This window comes from Neurospora hispaniola (genome assembly GCF_033458365.1).
Source record: "Neurospora hispaniola strain FGSC 10403 chromosome Unknown B0T23scaffold_1, whole genome shotgun sequence".
Classification (NCBI taxonomy): domain Eukaryota; kingdom Fungi; phylum Ascomycota; class Sordariomycetes; order Sordariales; family Sordariaceae; genus Neurospora; species Neurospora hispaniola.
Genome location: NW_026944406.1, coordinates 655,696 through 671,631, shown reverse-complemented (window position 1 = coordinate 671,631; position 15,936 = coordinate 655,696). Strand labels below are relative to the sequence as shown.

General features: G+C 49.6%; 4 protein-coding genes across 4 annotated transcripts; 2 read left to right on the top strand and 2 right to left on the bottom strand.

The window, feature by feature from the left end:
• Positions 1-783: 783 nt before the first annotated feature.
• On the top strand, positions 784-3,261 carry B0T23DRAFT_400599 (uncharacterized protein; the record flags this gene model as incomplete). Its single annotated transcript, XM_062838506.1, has 2 exons — positions 784-2,152; positions 2,225-3,261. The coding sequence occupies 2 exons, from the start codon at positions 784-786 to the stop codon at positions 3,259-3,261; spliced, it is 2,406 nt and encodes an 801-aa protein (XP_062696511.1).
• Positions 3,262-6,370: 3,109 nt separating this feature from the next.
• On the bottom strand, positions 6,371-8,702 carry B0T23DRAFT_3424 (uncharacterized protein). The gene is made up of 5 exons (XM_062835904.1): positions 8,415-8,702; positions 7,977-8,013; positions 7,839-7,900; positions 7,292-7,754; positions 6,371-7,192 (listed from the first exon to the last, which is right to left on the bottom strand). The coding sequence occupies exons 1-5, from the start codon at positions 8,562-8,564 to the stop codon at positions 6,462-6,464; spliced, it is 1,443 nt and encodes a 480-aa protein (XP_062696510.1). The 5' UTR covers positions 8,565-8,702; the 3' UTR covers positions 6,371-6,461.
• Positions 8,703-9,148: 446 nt separating this feature from the next.
• Positions 9,149-10,402, top strand: B0T23DRAFT_3436 (uncharacterized protein). Its single transcript, XM_062835928.1, has one exon. The coding sequence runs from the start codon at positions 9,607-9,609 to the stop codon at positions 10,339-10,341; it is 735 nt and encodes a 244-aa protein (XP_062696509.1). The 5' UTR covers positions 9,149-9,606; the 3' UTR covers positions 10,342-10,402.
• A 2,697-nt stretch (positions 10,403-13,099) lies between these two features.
• Positions 13,100-14,963, bottom strand: B0T23DRAFT_306614 (major facilitator superfamily domain-containing protein; the record flags this gene model as incomplete). Its single annotated transcript, XM_062834388.1, has 2 exons — positions 13,100-14,653; positions 14,739-14,963. The coding sequence occupies 2 exons, from the start codon at positions 14,961-14,963 to the stop codon at positions 13,100-13,102; spliced, it is 1,779 nt and encodes a 592-aa protein (XP_062696508.1).
• Positions 14,964-15,936: the final 973 nt, after the last annotated feature.

Below are 15,936 nucleotides of genomic sequence, written 5' to 3'. Positions count from 1 at the left end.
GATTATCTCCCTGGCTCTGTCATGTCATGCCATGATCCGACTTCCGATGCCAGACGACATACGGTGCTGTGCGGGGAAATGCCAATTCAACACTGGAGTTCACTAGGGACCACCAAGAAAACACCGGACCACTCAGTGACGAGAACCCCACCGCATATCAGGGTCTTGTGTGAAGCGGTCCCCTGGAAAGAGCGTGATAGACCCTGCACCTCCCTGCGCTTTTGGCGGCAACAGCAGCGGCGCGTGGCACTGGATGTGGTCCAGTGGATTTCTGTCCCCAAAACAATTGTCGCTGTGGTGTGGAAGTGACAGGTCTCCAATTGACCAATGTGTGTGGCCTGACAAGGCGAATGGAGCAACCGTCTCATTGACTTGACAATCTCAAACGGCCAGTCCAGCCCACGACAGCACACCGCCAGATCCACAATGTGGATGGATCCCAAGCTAAACCACTTGTCCTCAACAAGGCCACCATCCATCCACGCCCACGGTCCAAGGCTACCTACCTATTGTTTATCTGATTGTTTGTTGTTGGAGACGGCTTTCCTGTCCCGTTGGAGTCCAAACCGCCAACATTCCTCATGTCGGACATCATTTGTTAGGGCGGCGAATCACTTGTCTTGTGGTACTTGTCTCAATCTTTACCCCTTTTTTCCCCTCCCGGCTCCCCTCAATATTGGGATCCGGCCGATGCGGGGCACACTTGACACACAGCACACACAAGTCATTGAGAACCCGCCGACCCGGAAACGGTCCCGGTCCCGGTCCCGGGCCTAATAACAAATGGCGGTGCTTCCACTGCCCGATCTCGGGACATGGCTGTTCCGTCGCGGTGACGCGGACCGCAAACGGGTCGCCGCCGAGAACCCCGTCACCATTGTCAAGCAGCTCGACGGCCACATCAAGACACTCAAACAAGCGAACCTGCCTCACTCACTCAAGGATCCCGAGAAGGACGCCCTGGTTGGCGCCATGCTGCTCATGGGCAAGAGCCTCCAAGACGCCCTCAACATGTTCATGGCCGAGGTCTTGCCGCATGACGAGTACCCCAAGGGATGGAACGAGGTGCTCTCGGGCACCCTCGGCGGCCTGCAGAGGGCCCTGGCCGACACACTCGTCACCCTGGAACGCCCTCATGCTGCCGAGGCCGGTCTCAGTATGAAGCAGCACCAGGAGTCGTTGAAGACCAGGACCCTCAGTCTGGAACTGGATGAGGCATCGCCACAGGTAGTCAAACCCGGACTCAACAGATCGGAATCAGCACCAGCCGGCACAACAACAACAACAACAACAGCAACACAAGGAGAAGGGGAGATCTCACCCGACTTCCCGCCCCTCGGCCCTCCCTTGCCTCTCCGCCTCGCCCCCGTCCCCGAACGCTTCGAGCCCGCCTATGAATACCGCGACCTGGCCGCCGAGAACCCGGGTGTCAGCATGGCCGTCATCCAGGAACTACGTGCCGAAATGCGCGTCAACGCCGCCATCCAGCTCGCCATTGAATCACTCGAGTTCACCGAAGGCCAACTGCAGCTGATGAAGCAAGTGGACCGAGCCGCTGGCGGAGCCGACTTTGAGCCTGTCCAGCAGCACTTTTACGAAGGGTACGATCGCATCCTTCGCAGGGCCGTTGAGCTTGAGCGCCGTCATGCGAGCAGCGAGGTGCCTGTCCCTGTGTCGCAGCCACCACCCCGTGGTGACAACCAGAACCGGCCTCAGACCAGCCACACGCAAAATTCGGCCCAGCTTAGTCCCACCTCTTGGAGGCCGCGCCCGCCGAGGAGGATAAGTCTCGTTACTATCCCACCTCCCCATGAAGCAGAGGCTCATTCTCGCGGTGGTGGTGGTGGTGGTCAGAGACAGAGTAGCTATAACCAGCAAAAGCGGCCAGGGACGGCGCCGAATGGTGGTATGATGCACAGGAAGCGGAGCATCATGTTTAATGATGATGGGGACTTTTCCGATTACGCGTCGACGCTGGGCAATTCGCGGTCATATTCGAATCTGAGGTCGAGCCAGGGGTCGCATGGATCAAGGGGTTCGATGGAGGCCATGACTATGAGTCCAACCGGTCAGGCGTTTGATCAAAGGGCGAGGGCGAATGTGCGGAGGAGTACGGTGCATGGGATGGTGGGGATGGGGATCCGGGAGGAGGGTATGTCTCATTACCTTGAACACGGTCTTTTGTTGAAGTGGTTTAAGGTGTACTGATATGAACGAACAACAGATGAACGACCACAACATTCCCGAGGTCTCTCACAGTCCCAACAGCTAGACCCACCCACCCTCCGTCGTCGCCTCTCTCTAGCCGACGAACTCGCCATGGCCAGCAACACCGACAGTGACTCCTCCAACTACGGCGACGAAGACAACGACGACTACTACCAGGAAGACGGCGACGGAGGTGGCGGCGGTGAAGAAGAAGACGAAGAGTTCGGCGAGTTCGGCGAAGTAGGCGAAGCAAGCGTCATCCAATCCGAGCTCGGCAGCGGAAGTGATCGGGGCCTAGCCAGTCCTCGAACCCCTGGATCAGCAGTAGGTCCAGGTCCAGGTGGCTTTGTACGTGGCATGGTACACGGTGGGCTCATGGCGGCGGCGGGGGGGAACAACAACAACAACAACAACAATATGATGAACTTGAACGACTCGATACACTCGCGTGGCTCGTCACTCGATTCGATGCCCATGAGCGAAGGGTTGGTGGGACAAATACCGCCGAGTGAATACGGGAGTCAGTTTGACGAGGGGAGTACGTACGGTGGTCGGGGTTATGGGGGAGGGTACGGGGCCACACACAGCAGACAGGTATCGAGTGTGAATATCGACGATAGGATATCGTATGTGCCTTCTACGTGGGGGAATGTGTCTGCTGTGGAAGAAGGAATGGAAGAAGAAGAAGAAGGACAACAACAGCAACAATATGAACAAGAAGGGGAGGAAGAAAACGAAGAACTGAGAAGCCTAGGAGGGCGGCGTCTATCAGGATACTTCCCTGGTGCGGGCCGGTACGACGGGGAGTACGATGACGATAGGGACTACGGCGATGAGGAGGAGCATGATGACATGGATGAACAAGAAGAAGAAGAAGAAGGGCATAGGTACGCGGACGAAGATACAGGAATGGATGGGGGAGGAGATGATCATGATCGCAGTGAAGCGTCGGCGGATGAGAACGAAGAGTTGACGGAGATTATCGAGCAGTTGAGGCCGTACATGATGCTGGGTGGTGCAGCGAGCAGCAATACGGGGAGGGTCTCTGCGTGAGATTGGTACATCTGGCTGCCGCATAGCATCATTCAGGCACAGGGAGGAGCAAGCGTGCATGACATGGACAGTAGCATGCCCGGCTGCATTGAAATCAACAGCCGACTTCTCCGTTTAGCCTGAATCAACAAAATCAATAAGTGGTGGAGTGGTGGACAATGGAAAAAAAAAAAAAAAAACGACAAAACCTGCAGACCTGCGTACAACCAAGGACTTGGACTTGGGATCAAGAAGGGATTTTTCTTTTGTTTAAAAGGTCCGTAGTTAACCCCCCCCCCCCAACCTACAACTTTAGCATATTACAAACATAGGTACAGGTAGTACAGTAATGTGTACGGATAGCATACCTACCTCTACTATAGGTAGTATATTGGGTACCTAGGTTGACAGGTAACACGGGATAGGTAGCGGCGTGGCGTGGGCCTACATGTTAAGTCTACCTACCTACACTATCCCCAAAACGTGGATGATCAAAATACGTTACCTCTATTGTTGCAAAAACACATCTGCGTGTACTGGTAACCCTGTAATTAGCGATCAGAGGTATAACGATATTCTGTCTATAACGTTCAGATTATGGGGAACAGTGCAGATTTGTATGGCGATAATATAGTAATAATGATCAACCTCTAATTTACGATTTAGATCAAGATTATTGCTGACTAATATACTAAAATCGTTATTTTTATAACCGTCTAATAGCTCCCGCTAGTTCCCAACACCTGCTAATAGGAGTATTAACCCCTTAATAGCCGATATATTTCACCCTCTGGAAGCTAATATTAGCTAATATATACCGCCTAACCGTTTCGTCCCTCTTATTAACTTACTCAAATTACTATATTTTAAAGTTATTTATTTACTCTCACAATTAAAAACGAACCCTCTTTTACGTCAAATCTCGAAATTAATACTATACTTACTTAAAGAAACCACCGTCGTTACCCCATCAACGAGCTTTAACGTTAGAAGATTCGTACGTTTATTTACAATAATCTTAAGTATACCTAATGTAAAGTTATTATATAGGCTATTAAAGAATTAGGCCACCCTATTAGTTAATCTACTATATCCGAATCCTTAAAGCCTAAATTCGCTTATTTAGATAAGAAGGTATTTATAAGGGGCGTTACTAGTATTTTTAAAATTTATTTAACGGACTTCCCTATCCTTAAAAAGGCCTTATTCGAATAGGTTATTTGAATAGAGAATAACTAATTTCCTATTTCTAGTAATATAATTAAAGAAGCGGCTAAATTTCTATAGTTTAAAATACTTAACTTCCGGCTCTTTACCGTACCCTCTTTCTCCAACGGCTAGTTCGACGGATTTAAATGCCGCTATCACATTAAGAAGTATAAATAGTCTAGTAAAGGTAGATCGGCTAATATCGCGGGGTCTTAAGAGAGGATTGAGGAGATTAAGAAATTAATTAAATAGTATAGTCCTAATAATACGTATAATACTAACGAGACTGCTCTCTTTTAGTTAATAACTCCCGATGTTATACTGGCTACCAAATTATAAATAGGATTAAAAAAAAAGAAGGAGAGAATTACTATACTCCCCTGTATTAATATAACGGGCACACACAAGCTCGATCTATAGGTTCTAGGCAATGCAAAGAACCCTCGTTTATTCGGCAAAGATAGAAGGTTTATTAATAATCTCCTTGTTGTGTGGCGGAGTAATAAGAAGGTATGGATGATTGCCCTAATATTTATAGAGTTTCTATAATGGTTCGATCGTTAAATGGCTGGCTATTGGGTATTATTACTAGTTAATAGAGTCTCTATTTATTACTCTACTTTAAAGTAATTGAAAGAGTAGTATAGTAATTAACTTTTAATTAATACTACTATTAAAATACTACTAGTTAATACTACTTCTATTTACCAACCTATAAATTAAAGTATTATTAATAGTTTAAAGGTTTACTACTATTATACTTAGTTATAATATTTAGTATACTATACCTTCAATAGGGAAAATACTATTAAAAAGACTATAGTACTATAAATAATCTATTAGGTTATTAATACGTAGAAGTATAAGGTTAAGGAAGAGACTATTAATAATTGTTTTAAAAAATTATAATTATTAGGATTAGTATATAATCTAGAACGATGACCTTTTGATTAGGATGAAGCTATCTATATTTAGAAATTAATAGAGGAGTTCGCTAGAATTAGGCGGATTAAAAATATAATAAATATTATTAATTTTATTAATTTTCTAAAGGAGTAAATTCGAGAAGACCCCTAAAATATCCTTTAGTATATTGTTGAAACCTTCTTAGAAGTTTAAAAACTAAATGATGGCGATAATAATGAGGATGTTGAAATAGTAGAAATCTCTATTGTAGAGGTATTGAAAGCTATTATAATTATTATTTAGTATAAAGAATAATAAGAATAGGTAGATATAGTTTATTTGGCGATATTTAGAAGGCGCTAGAAACTATTAGTCTGGGATTAGTTGAGCGCCCGGGACGAGAAACGGCAATCAACCATCGATTCGTACTTCACAAACAGCTCTACAGCGAAATCACTATAGTAAACAGTTATTCAATACAAGCACGTTATTCTCCAGCCTTTTCAACCCCCCTGTCAATAGAATTGTGGGCTCAAAATACCCCAACCTTACATTAGCGATATCCTGGCCATAACGATCAATCCACCAGAAACCGCCCTGATCGCTAATTACAGGGTTACCAGTATTTCATAGGCAGAGAATTAGTGCAGGTATGGTTGACGGAGACACGTTTTCGAAGTAGGTAGGAGAGAAATGAAGTAGAGGAGTACTATTTAGGGGAGCACGACTTATCCTCTACCTCCAGTAGCTGGGGGCTCTTATAAAAATGCTATCATGTCATGTTATGTCATCAGATATAGACTTATACCTGTACCTCAGTATTATTGTTCACGCCGAATTTCTACTCGTAGAGATATTCATCCTCCTCACATTCACTCAATCACGATCTTGTGCTATATGTTGCCATCTCGAGTTAGCTAGGTAGGTACCTAGGAATTTCCCGCTGCTTCATTTTCTTTATCCCCTGCCTTGAGGTACCTACCTCTAGGTAGGTAGGTCGGTAGTTTATCACTAGAACAAAAGAAAATCATCCTCCAATCCTTAATTCATTCGGGGTACCTTATTCCATCCCCATTTAATCATACCTGTCTGTACCTAGGTAATCCTCAAACCATCTCCCTCTCTTTAGCCTCCCTCGCCTCCTGCCTACTACTCGTCTCCTGCCTGCTCGTCGCCACACAAGTCGTAATAGTCGTCACCTTCTTCCCATGTCCCAATCCCATTCCCATTCCCATCCCCCTCTCCGGCAATCCCCTCGCCATCCCCACTGGGCCTCCCCGTCCCTGTCCCTGCCCCTGCCCCGACTCATGATAAGGAAACTCATCCTGCCAGACCAATTTCCTCTCGCTCCCCGCTGGACTGATCCTCCCCGGGATATCTTCCTCCGACCCTGTTGCGTTCATTTGTAAAGGCATGTTGCTCCCATGATGATGACCACCACCACCGCCCTCGCCCAACACCTCACTAATCGGCACACTCTTCATCTCAATCTCGTGCTCCACCTGGATCTCACCCGGTCGACAACGGTGATTGCTGCCAGAGCGCATGGCACTACCGCCGATACTATGGGCTGATCTGTTATGCGTTCGTTTACCTGATTGCTCGGATGATTTGCCGTCTCCGTGTCCATGTCCATATTTTCCGCCGTGGCCGCCGCCGCCGCCCAACTTGGATCTTTTGGATGCGTCATAAGCGCCTTTTGTCTTGGCGTACAGATCGGAAAGAAGCATCTTGGGGAAGACTTTGATGACGAGGGGCTTAAGTGCCGGAGCGGAGGCGCACATGATGGCGATGTTGACTTCGATGCAGGACCAGATGGCTATGGAGACGCCCATGACTGTGTTTTTCATTTTGTCAGCACCTGTACCTAACAGACAAAGCGGAAGAGTTGACGAGACTCGGAAGAACACGAAGGGAAAGACAGATTGAAACATACCAGACTGTTCCTCCGCCGGCGCCGCCCCAATCTGCTGCAGCGACGACAGTCGCACGATACTCATGACACTCGCAAACATGCCCATGCCAAACAGACTCGTCAGCACCAACTTTTGTTTCTTGGGGATCTGCAGCTTCCACAGCAGCGGAATGGGGATGATCGCCAACACCAAGTCCGACGCAATGTTGATTCCCGCATTGGCAAACGTGATGATGTTCTTGTCCATGCACGCCCCCTTGGGAGCCCGTTCGCGCCGGACCATCTCCCACCAGAGATTGATGGGCCAGCAGGTGAAGAAAGTGCCGAAAACGGTCCAGAGCCCGTAGATGACGACGAGAACGAAATAGATCTTGAAGAACTTTTGCATCCGTGGAGTGCGGAAGACACGGTAGCATTGGACTGTGATGGACATCTTGACGAACATGAGGGCGAGAGAGTAGATCCAGATGGTTGCCCATAGGGCCTGGTATTATTGGGCAGTCATGTCAGTCAGGGGCTGGGGTCTATGTCGATGCAGGTTTGGTTTGGTTGAACTGGGGGGACTCACGTATAAAAACCCAACAACCTCATCTTCACTCATCAGATGCCTTCCTAGTCCAGCTTTGATCTCTGCAAAAAGTCATTCATTGTCAGTCTGCATGTCGTCGTCGCGGGGGGAGATATGAGAGAAAAGAACCGAACTTACGCATCATTACAACAGTAAGATAGGCGATCGACGATATCTGTCAACCAGGGTAGGTAAATATTAACCCATGTCATGTCCATTGAAGTTGCCTTTCGATCTCCTCTCCATCCAGCAGTGATCGACAGACACCCAACAGGGCAAGCAACCAGGGGGAATAGCTTCATCCCCGTCACCGCCCCCCCATTGTTATTCGCTGCCGTTGTAAACCTGTGGCATCCATCTCATCCATGTTGGCAAACATCATCACCACCACCAACCCCACGTGGTACATGTAAAGAGCGGCGTAAACGCGGCCCGGTCCGCGGTCCGTTTCATTGTTTGTTCTCTTCCAGCTCCAGCTAGATGGTTCCCCAACAACAACAAGAACAACCACAACACCATCCATCGTAAACCTCAGGACCCAAAAAAAGAAATAATAACAAAGAAAAGAAAACTCACCATCGACCCAACAATATAATAATCATCCGACCCAACATTCTGAACCAAGACCACCCTCGTAAACAGTCGGAAACACACAGTAATAAAGGCCAGTGTGGTGAATATGATGTCCACCACCACCACCGCCACGGCCCGGTCGGCGATCCGCATTTTTGACGACGTCGGCAGGGTGCTATCGCCTGGATAGCATTCTCCGCTTCTTTTGCCTTTGTCGTCAGGTATTATCTCTCTCGTTATCTTGATTCGGTGCTTGCTGGTCGTAGTAGTTAGGTATTGTCGTTTCCGATGTATCTATGTGTGCTCACACCCTTCAAGGGAAGAGACGGGTAAGGAATTCGGTGGTGTATGCCTGATGTCGACGGGAAGGAGATATTTCGGATGAGTAAGCTGATGTTTGCGTGGGTGGGTGGTTGATTATACACGTTGATGTTGCCCAGATGGGTGGAAATCGACAGTGTCGCAGAAGTCTCGAGGAAGGAAAGTTTCGGCAAGCACACAAAAAAGATGGGAATCTCTCTCCCACGGACGGCACGTCTCCAGAGTGCCGGGACTTATACCAGGGCTCCGTCTAATTATCCGAACTTGTATATTTCTTCTCTCCCTCTTTAAGTGCTGTGTGTGTCTGCTTCAACTTGGCGTGTTATCGAGGGCAGCACAAACGCAGGAAGGGGTAGTATTCCGTCACGGTAGTAGTCGTTTGAAGTGTGGTGTTGGCTCGTGGGCTTTGACAACTATTCGACCATTTGGGATCTGGAGATCAGGTCACGCACAACACATGGTGGACCTAGGAGACTCCTCGTGCTATTTTGGATGGGCAAAATGGAAAAGAGTAGTTGGAGACGGGCAGATCTTGGCCATCCGCACAGATGCAAGACTGGCAACTAGGCCGAGGGTGGGAAGTAGTCAGGCTTGAGCTAGTTGAAGGAAAGAGAGGAAGGTGACGGTTGTTCGGCACGCAGAACGGAGGATTTACAAAGCGTCCGAGCCAAATTCTTGGAGTCCATGGATCGACCAGACACCTTGCGTATGTCGAGTACACCGAGCTTAGATCTTTATGACTGACTTGATACATCTATACAACGTCCCACGCGCTATTCCCACACGAAGCCCTCTTCGATGATGGTTGTGGCTTGTCTAAGCCCTCAAGGTAAGGGTCGGCAGGGATGGACCGAATAGGGTCCATGGGGGGCCAATGTCTTGGGACAGTTGGTGTGCCCATCAAGGTTGCAGGTATCCAAGGAGGAAGGAATCAGAAACATGCAGTGTCTTGGGACGGGCTTGGGTTGAGGGCTTGGGGCGCCGAGTTACGTACATAGTCCCGGCCATCATGCCCGATTTACCCTTCGCCAATCAGATCCTTGAGGGCTCTGTTTCGATAGTAGACTGCTGCGTGTCTGGGCGCGATGAACCAGATTGGTCTTTGCAGGGAGGATGGTTTGAGGCAAGGGATGATAGTCTTATTTCCAGCTCCAGCACAACGGATATGATACATTTTTTTGGTCCGGCAAACTATTGCGTGCGTGCAGAGCACGAAGACATTACTTGTTTGGGAAATGGGAGTCCAAGCGAGGATGCATTGTCAGGTCTTGTCAGGGGCAATAAGGATGGGTTCGGAGTAAGAGCAAATGGACCATGTGGAGATAGACAATACACGTGGGTTCCATTGCGAGTCTGTTCCTGGATTTCACCATGTGCTAAGACCCTTGGTGCTTGCGAGAGCCAACGATCTTCGCTGTCACTTGACGTGAAGAAGCAAGATCCATTGTGGGGAGAGGAAGGTACCTTAAGAGATGGGGTGAAGATGGCTAGTATGGACCATTGTTTCGGAATGAGTGGTAACAAGAAATGGGCGAGGACCACGAAGCCTGAGAATCGGTTGAGCTCACGCAGAGAGAACTCCAGAAAGAATGCTAGGATCCTTGCTTAGCAAGCTTCATGATCCTTTCGACGCACGTGTTTCGCCTGCCCTTGTAGTTCTCGTTCTCCTCAGCTGAAAGCAAGGTAAAAATTGCTTTGACGGCCGAGATGGCCAAGCTCAAGGTGAGCTCATCAGAAGCAATTCTTCAGCGGGATCTCGATGGACAATGGAGAGGCCAGGCCTCTGGAACCTAAAGAGAAGCAAGGCCATTCATTCATCGTCAACCCATCACCAACGTGGTTTCGATTAAGTCTCAACTTTGCCGTCATATCCGAACGACCTATCGATAGTGAGAAATGATGCGCAACGTCGAGGCTCTGGTATTGACGCTTGAACAGGAAAGTGACTCGCAAGTGAGGAGGACGGCCGAGGTAGCCAATTAGAGAAAGAAGCATGCCCGAATCGAGTACGCCATGGATACCCTATGTGATTGAGCACAGGCATCGTTGCCAACGATAGATCCAGGCCATGGCTGATCTTCTGGGGTATGTTTGGGAATATTGAACATATGATCGACTAGTCGAGTGGTTGGTGTTGGTGGTCATCAAGAGTCCCTGTCTCGCTCAGGCCCTCGCTCCGATCACGTTGATCATGGAAGGGAAAGGGTGCCTGTCCCTGATGAGGCGGGGGAGGGGGAGAAAAAGAAAAGTGACAGCTAGAGTCGACGTTCGCTTCAAGGGAACCTTGATAGCTTTGCGGCCACCGTCCCGACAAGATGGAAATCCACTTTCAATGTGGTGAATGGTGACTGCCGTAACGTGTGACACCATTGACGGCACTCGCAAGAAGACGCGGCGTTGTGAATGCCGAGGAAGGTGTGAAAGCGCCGCCGTGTATTCCCTTAGTTCTGTTTTGTTAGTGTCCGTGTCCGTCCGTGCAGTGCAAATCACAGGATGCACTAACAATTCAACATGTTGGCTGACAACCAACGAACCAGATGACTTCCACCTCGGCCCGCTCCATGGTGCGAAAGCTCTCGTTTCAAGGATCGAAAAAATCTTTTTAGTCTTGGTCCTAGAAATGTACCTGCCTTTTATTGCCGTAGCAATCTTGGCTCAACGAATGTGCAAGATGAGGAAGTGTCCCCGAAAGACAAGAAGTTAGAAATCCGGTAGCGAACATACGGCGTTACAGTCTGTATCAATGTACCGTCATTACATTACGTCTCGGTAACGAACCGTACCACTCGGTACCACCCTTTCTTTCAACAACCAGCCAACCACGTCCCATACCTCTACACTATGTACGAGACGGCATGCCCTTCCGTTATTCACTACAAGGTATGGGCGACCCTGTAATCCCACCCACACTGGGAAAGTGACCCTCGAGGTAGGGATCCGTCGGCGTCTAGACTTAGACGACGAGCCATCAGAACTCTATCGCCATGCTCGCTTCCTCTCCCGCTTCCGTGTTCTTTACCTACCCTTCCTTTTGCGTCCTTGCCAATGCGTCTCGCTAAAGCATGACAACTTACGATTTCGCGGATAGCGAATGCAAGAGAAAAGGATAAACGCGGCAGAGGATGTAACGCAAGGGACATACGCGAGGTGGAGAAGGGTATTGTGAAAAAGAGGAAGCTGGAAAATATTTGACGCCACCATCTACATGTGTGCGCTATCGAGCCTCTCTTTCTTAAAAATAATAAGGTCTGTTTGGTCCGTGACGTTGTCGGGAACGGGAGTTTAGGGATCAATGGAGGAGCAGCCACGACTATCGTATGAAGAGAACGTTCTTCGTTTTGATGATCCATTTTCCAGAGTAAGACCGATGCTGAATGCTGGAAGTCTTGCCCTGATTCTCATGCGTCCCGACCGGGACTATATCAAGTCTCAGACGGCCAGCTATCGTTCCATTATCCTTCTCAATGGCCCGTCAATGGACTCCAGGCAGCTCAACCAGGGCAACCCCATCGTTCGACAGAGCATTGCCTCGCCCTACCTACAAAAAAAGAAAAGAGATTCACATTAGGATCCGACAGACTGGTGAGCTAGGTAGATAGAGAACCTGTATGCGCTGGAAAAGAAGAAAAAGGAAAGTGAAAGAAAAAGATCAGAAATAAGAAAAAGAGAAAAGTAAAAAGAGAGAAAGAAAAAGAAAAAAAAAAAGAAAAAAAGAAGAGAAAAAAGAATAAGAAACGACAAAGCCCGATAAGGCCTCTCGCTACCTCTTAACAGGGCCTTGCCACGTGGATTTTTTAAGCTGAGACTTGTGACAGTAGTAGGTAGGTTTGTAAGGCCTTCCTATTTTTTTTGTTTTTTTTTTCATTTCCATTCCCTCCCATGGCATTGTTCCAACTGAACACAGAGGTGGCGAGAAATGGAACAAGCCGATGCACGAGAAGTAGAAACCAAGGCATGCCATTCAGATCTTTCCATTTTGACAGTACCTGGGAGAAATTTGGTGCAATGGACGGGAGTATTGTATAGAAACAACCCACATGAGTTGAGCGGACTAAACGATACAAGTCCTGAACCAACGTTGATATTGATCTATGTCTATAGTATCATATTAAGAAAGGTCGTATATAAAGAAAAATAAGAAAGAAATCATCGCATGCGAAACAATTTTGCGTGGGCGTTTGAACGATCGACAAAAAGGGGTATCCCAAAGATCTAAAAGCTTTCTCGTCATGTCCACATGGCTTTTTTTGCACAAGCAACTGAAACACCAACTCATCCCCGTCACTCGTGATGTACGTACCTATGTAGGTACCCCTAGGCAGCATCCATGTCACCACCCCGTAAATCCTCCAATTCATGTTCATGACCTAGGCGTGGTGCGCCCTCTCCACATCAGAATACAACTCCTCCTCCTTCTCAATCGGATTATCAATCCGCATAGTAAACTCCTTCCCCTCCTCCTTCAAGAAACACGCCGCGATGGCCGCCACCGCCACAAAGCAGCTCGCCGCCGTCCACACCCTCCTGAAGCCCGTCGCAAACGTCTCTTTGAGCGCGTACACGCCCGCCTCGATAATCTGCGGCGTCACGCCCTCAATCTTGGGGATCAGCTCCTCATGGTGATCCGCCAGGGCACCAATCAACGGTCCAACCGACTGCGGCGGCAAGCCAAGGGGCAGCACGGCCTGAGCAATGTTATCCCCCAAGTGATTCAAGGCGCCATTGAGGAGGGCATTATAGATAGCCAGACCAACAGACCCGCCGAGCGAGCGGAGACCAATGACCAGCCCCGTGGCGATCGCGATGAGTTCAGGCGGGGTGGACAGTTGTGCAATGGTGACGAGAACGCAGAGGGACATGCCGAGGGCGGTACCGAGGAGGACGGGGTATCCCCAGACCTCGGTGTCGAAACCCACGCCCGAAGTGGCCATGCAAGCAAAGAAGGCGGTAAAGACGCAAAAGGAAGCGACCGTGATCCAACGCACGCGCTTGTAGTGGGCGCAGTACATGCCCGCGGCGGCGGCCGAGAAGATGGAGACAATGATGGCGACGGAGTAGCGGGTGGCGACGAGCAGGGCGTCCGTCTCGTAGAGGATGCCGACTTGGAAGGCAAAGTAGTTGTTGGCGCTGAAGAAGGCGAGACCCTCGCAGAAGAGGCAGACGAGCGCAATGGGGAAGTTGCGGCTCTTGAACAGGCCGTGGTGGAACATGCCGTCCTTTTTGAAAAAGGTCTCGTAGACGGCCAGGGCAATGATGAGAGCCATGCCGACGCCAAAGGTGGCGGACACGTGCGCGTTCGACCATGGGAACGGGTTCTCGGACCAGGAAAGGCCAATGCAGAAGAGGACAATGCCGGAGGTGAGGAGGAAGTAGCCGACCCAGTCGAGCTTGCCGAGCTTCTCGGAGAAGGAAAAGGATCGCTCCCGCTCGGTTTGAGGAGGGTTGTAGAAGACGAAGCACAGAACGGTGGCGAGGACGAAGAGACCGGTGCCGAGGTACCAGAACTTCCGGAAGCCCTCGGAGGGGACGTTGGAAGTACGGGAGAAAGCGCCGGAGCAAAGCAGGGCAGTGATACCACCGAGGCCGTTGGCGATGAGGTCAGCGGCTTGGCCCCATGAGCGGTAGCGGCGCGGGAGGACCTCGGAGGACACGGCGTGCAGAAGGGGCTGAGCGCCGTAGCTGATGGAAGTAATGGCAAAGCCGGCAATGACCATGTTCATCGAGGTGGCCCGGGCCACGATGATGGAGCCAACGGCACCAATAAAGGTAGAAAGAACCAAGAACCAGCGACGACCCCAATAGTCAGCTGCCTGGGAGAAGATGGGACTCAGCACGGCCGTGCCAATGGCAATTGACGACGAGAGCCATACTCCGTCAGCCGTGCTTCCATTACCGAGTGTGATGGCGATAGTGTTCGTTTGCTGTATTGAGACAGACTGAGGTCAGTGCACTGGAACTTGCATGACGAGATGTCTCAGGGCAAGGGAGATGGGGATCGGCACTTACAGCTCCACTCCCGACGACATTGTAGATCTGAACAAAGTAGATAACACAGATGGCAAAGACAGCCAAAAAGGTCTTTGCGTGAAGGTGCGGCCTAGGTTCGCTCCGTGAGGACGAGGTATCGGAAGCCGCAGTCTGTGATGATTGAGCCGTGCCCTTCTCCGGGTGCTGGTCACGCTGGGAAGCAGTGCCTGGGGAAGATCCAGCCTCCCTCGCCGTGTCTGCCATATTTTCCTTCTCGACTTGACTGTTTGTGCTGGATGGGATTATGTCGAGTGTCAGGAACAGTTGGATGAGTGTAACGGCAGTGGGAATTCTCAGACTCGTAGACAATGGAAGGTGGAAGAGGAAGTGAAGGTGTAAGGTGAAGAACACTTTCTTATCCGAGAGGTTGCATAAGAGACATAGACAGAAAAGGGAGAAGAGGAGTAAGTGTCTGACGTGAAGTACCAAGACGGAAGAACAGCCGGCAGATACGAAGATGCCGAAAGGGAGATGTATGTTCATATGAGTAGGTGTCCAAGACAAAAAGTTGCGTTTCTGCAAAGTCTGCCACCTGGTCCATACTCTGAAAGACCATGAATACTGAGGCCGGAGTCCACCCAACAAAAATCTGCCTATGTGTATTGCTCCTTACCAAGACTATGCGGCCACACAACGCTCCATGACATTGCCCAGCCCCTGTGGTAGTTTTGTTCTAGGCCTGAGCCGCGAGGCCAATAACAGCGGGGGAACAAGTTAATGCGTCTCTGATGAAGAACGGGGGATAGGAGACCCTGCCATAATATCGAAGAAATAGTAGTGCGCTTGAAGAAGATAATCTTGTCGAGTGTCCAGTCCGTACAAGGCCATCTGTCACCGGTGGTAACGCCAAAATTACCATAGTTACCGTTACATGACAGATGCGACAGTTACAGGCCTTCCCAAGCCGCTATTCGCGGACGCTAAAGTCCAACCCAGTCCACTAAGACGGACAGCAGGATACGGTGGGGTAAACAGGCGAAATTGCAAAGATGCGTGACGTTGGGGAAGACAAGGGGGTTGTAACGACAAGGACAATGGGCGGAGAGGACGGGGCATTTTGTTCGTTCCTCTGGAAAGCCGAGGGTCAGGAAGAGAACGGCTGGGACCCATGGGTGTGAGAGGTTTCAAGGGCCAGGGGCAACTATCAATGCGGAGAAGGAGGAGGGACAGCCTGGGA

Bases quoted from the DNA above. Each gene is read 5' to 3' on its own strand.
- B0T23DRAFT_3424 (XM_062835904.1), bottom strand. From the start codon at position 8,564: ATGCGGATCGCCGACCGGGCCGTGGCGGTGGTGGTGGTGGACATCATA. The intron at 7,901-7,976 runs GTAAGTTCGGTT...GACTTTTTGCAG, and splicing joins TCTTACTGTTGTAATGATGC to AGATCAAAGCTGGACTAGGA. The intron at 7,193-7,291 runs GTATGTTTCAAT...TGAAAAACACAG, and splicing joins GCCGGCGGAGGAACAGTCTG to TCATGGGCGTCTCCATAGCC.
- B0T23DRAFT_3436 (XM_062835928.1), top strand. From the start codon at position 9,607: ATGTCTTGGGACAGTTGGTGTGCCCATCAAGGTTGCAGGTATCCAAGG.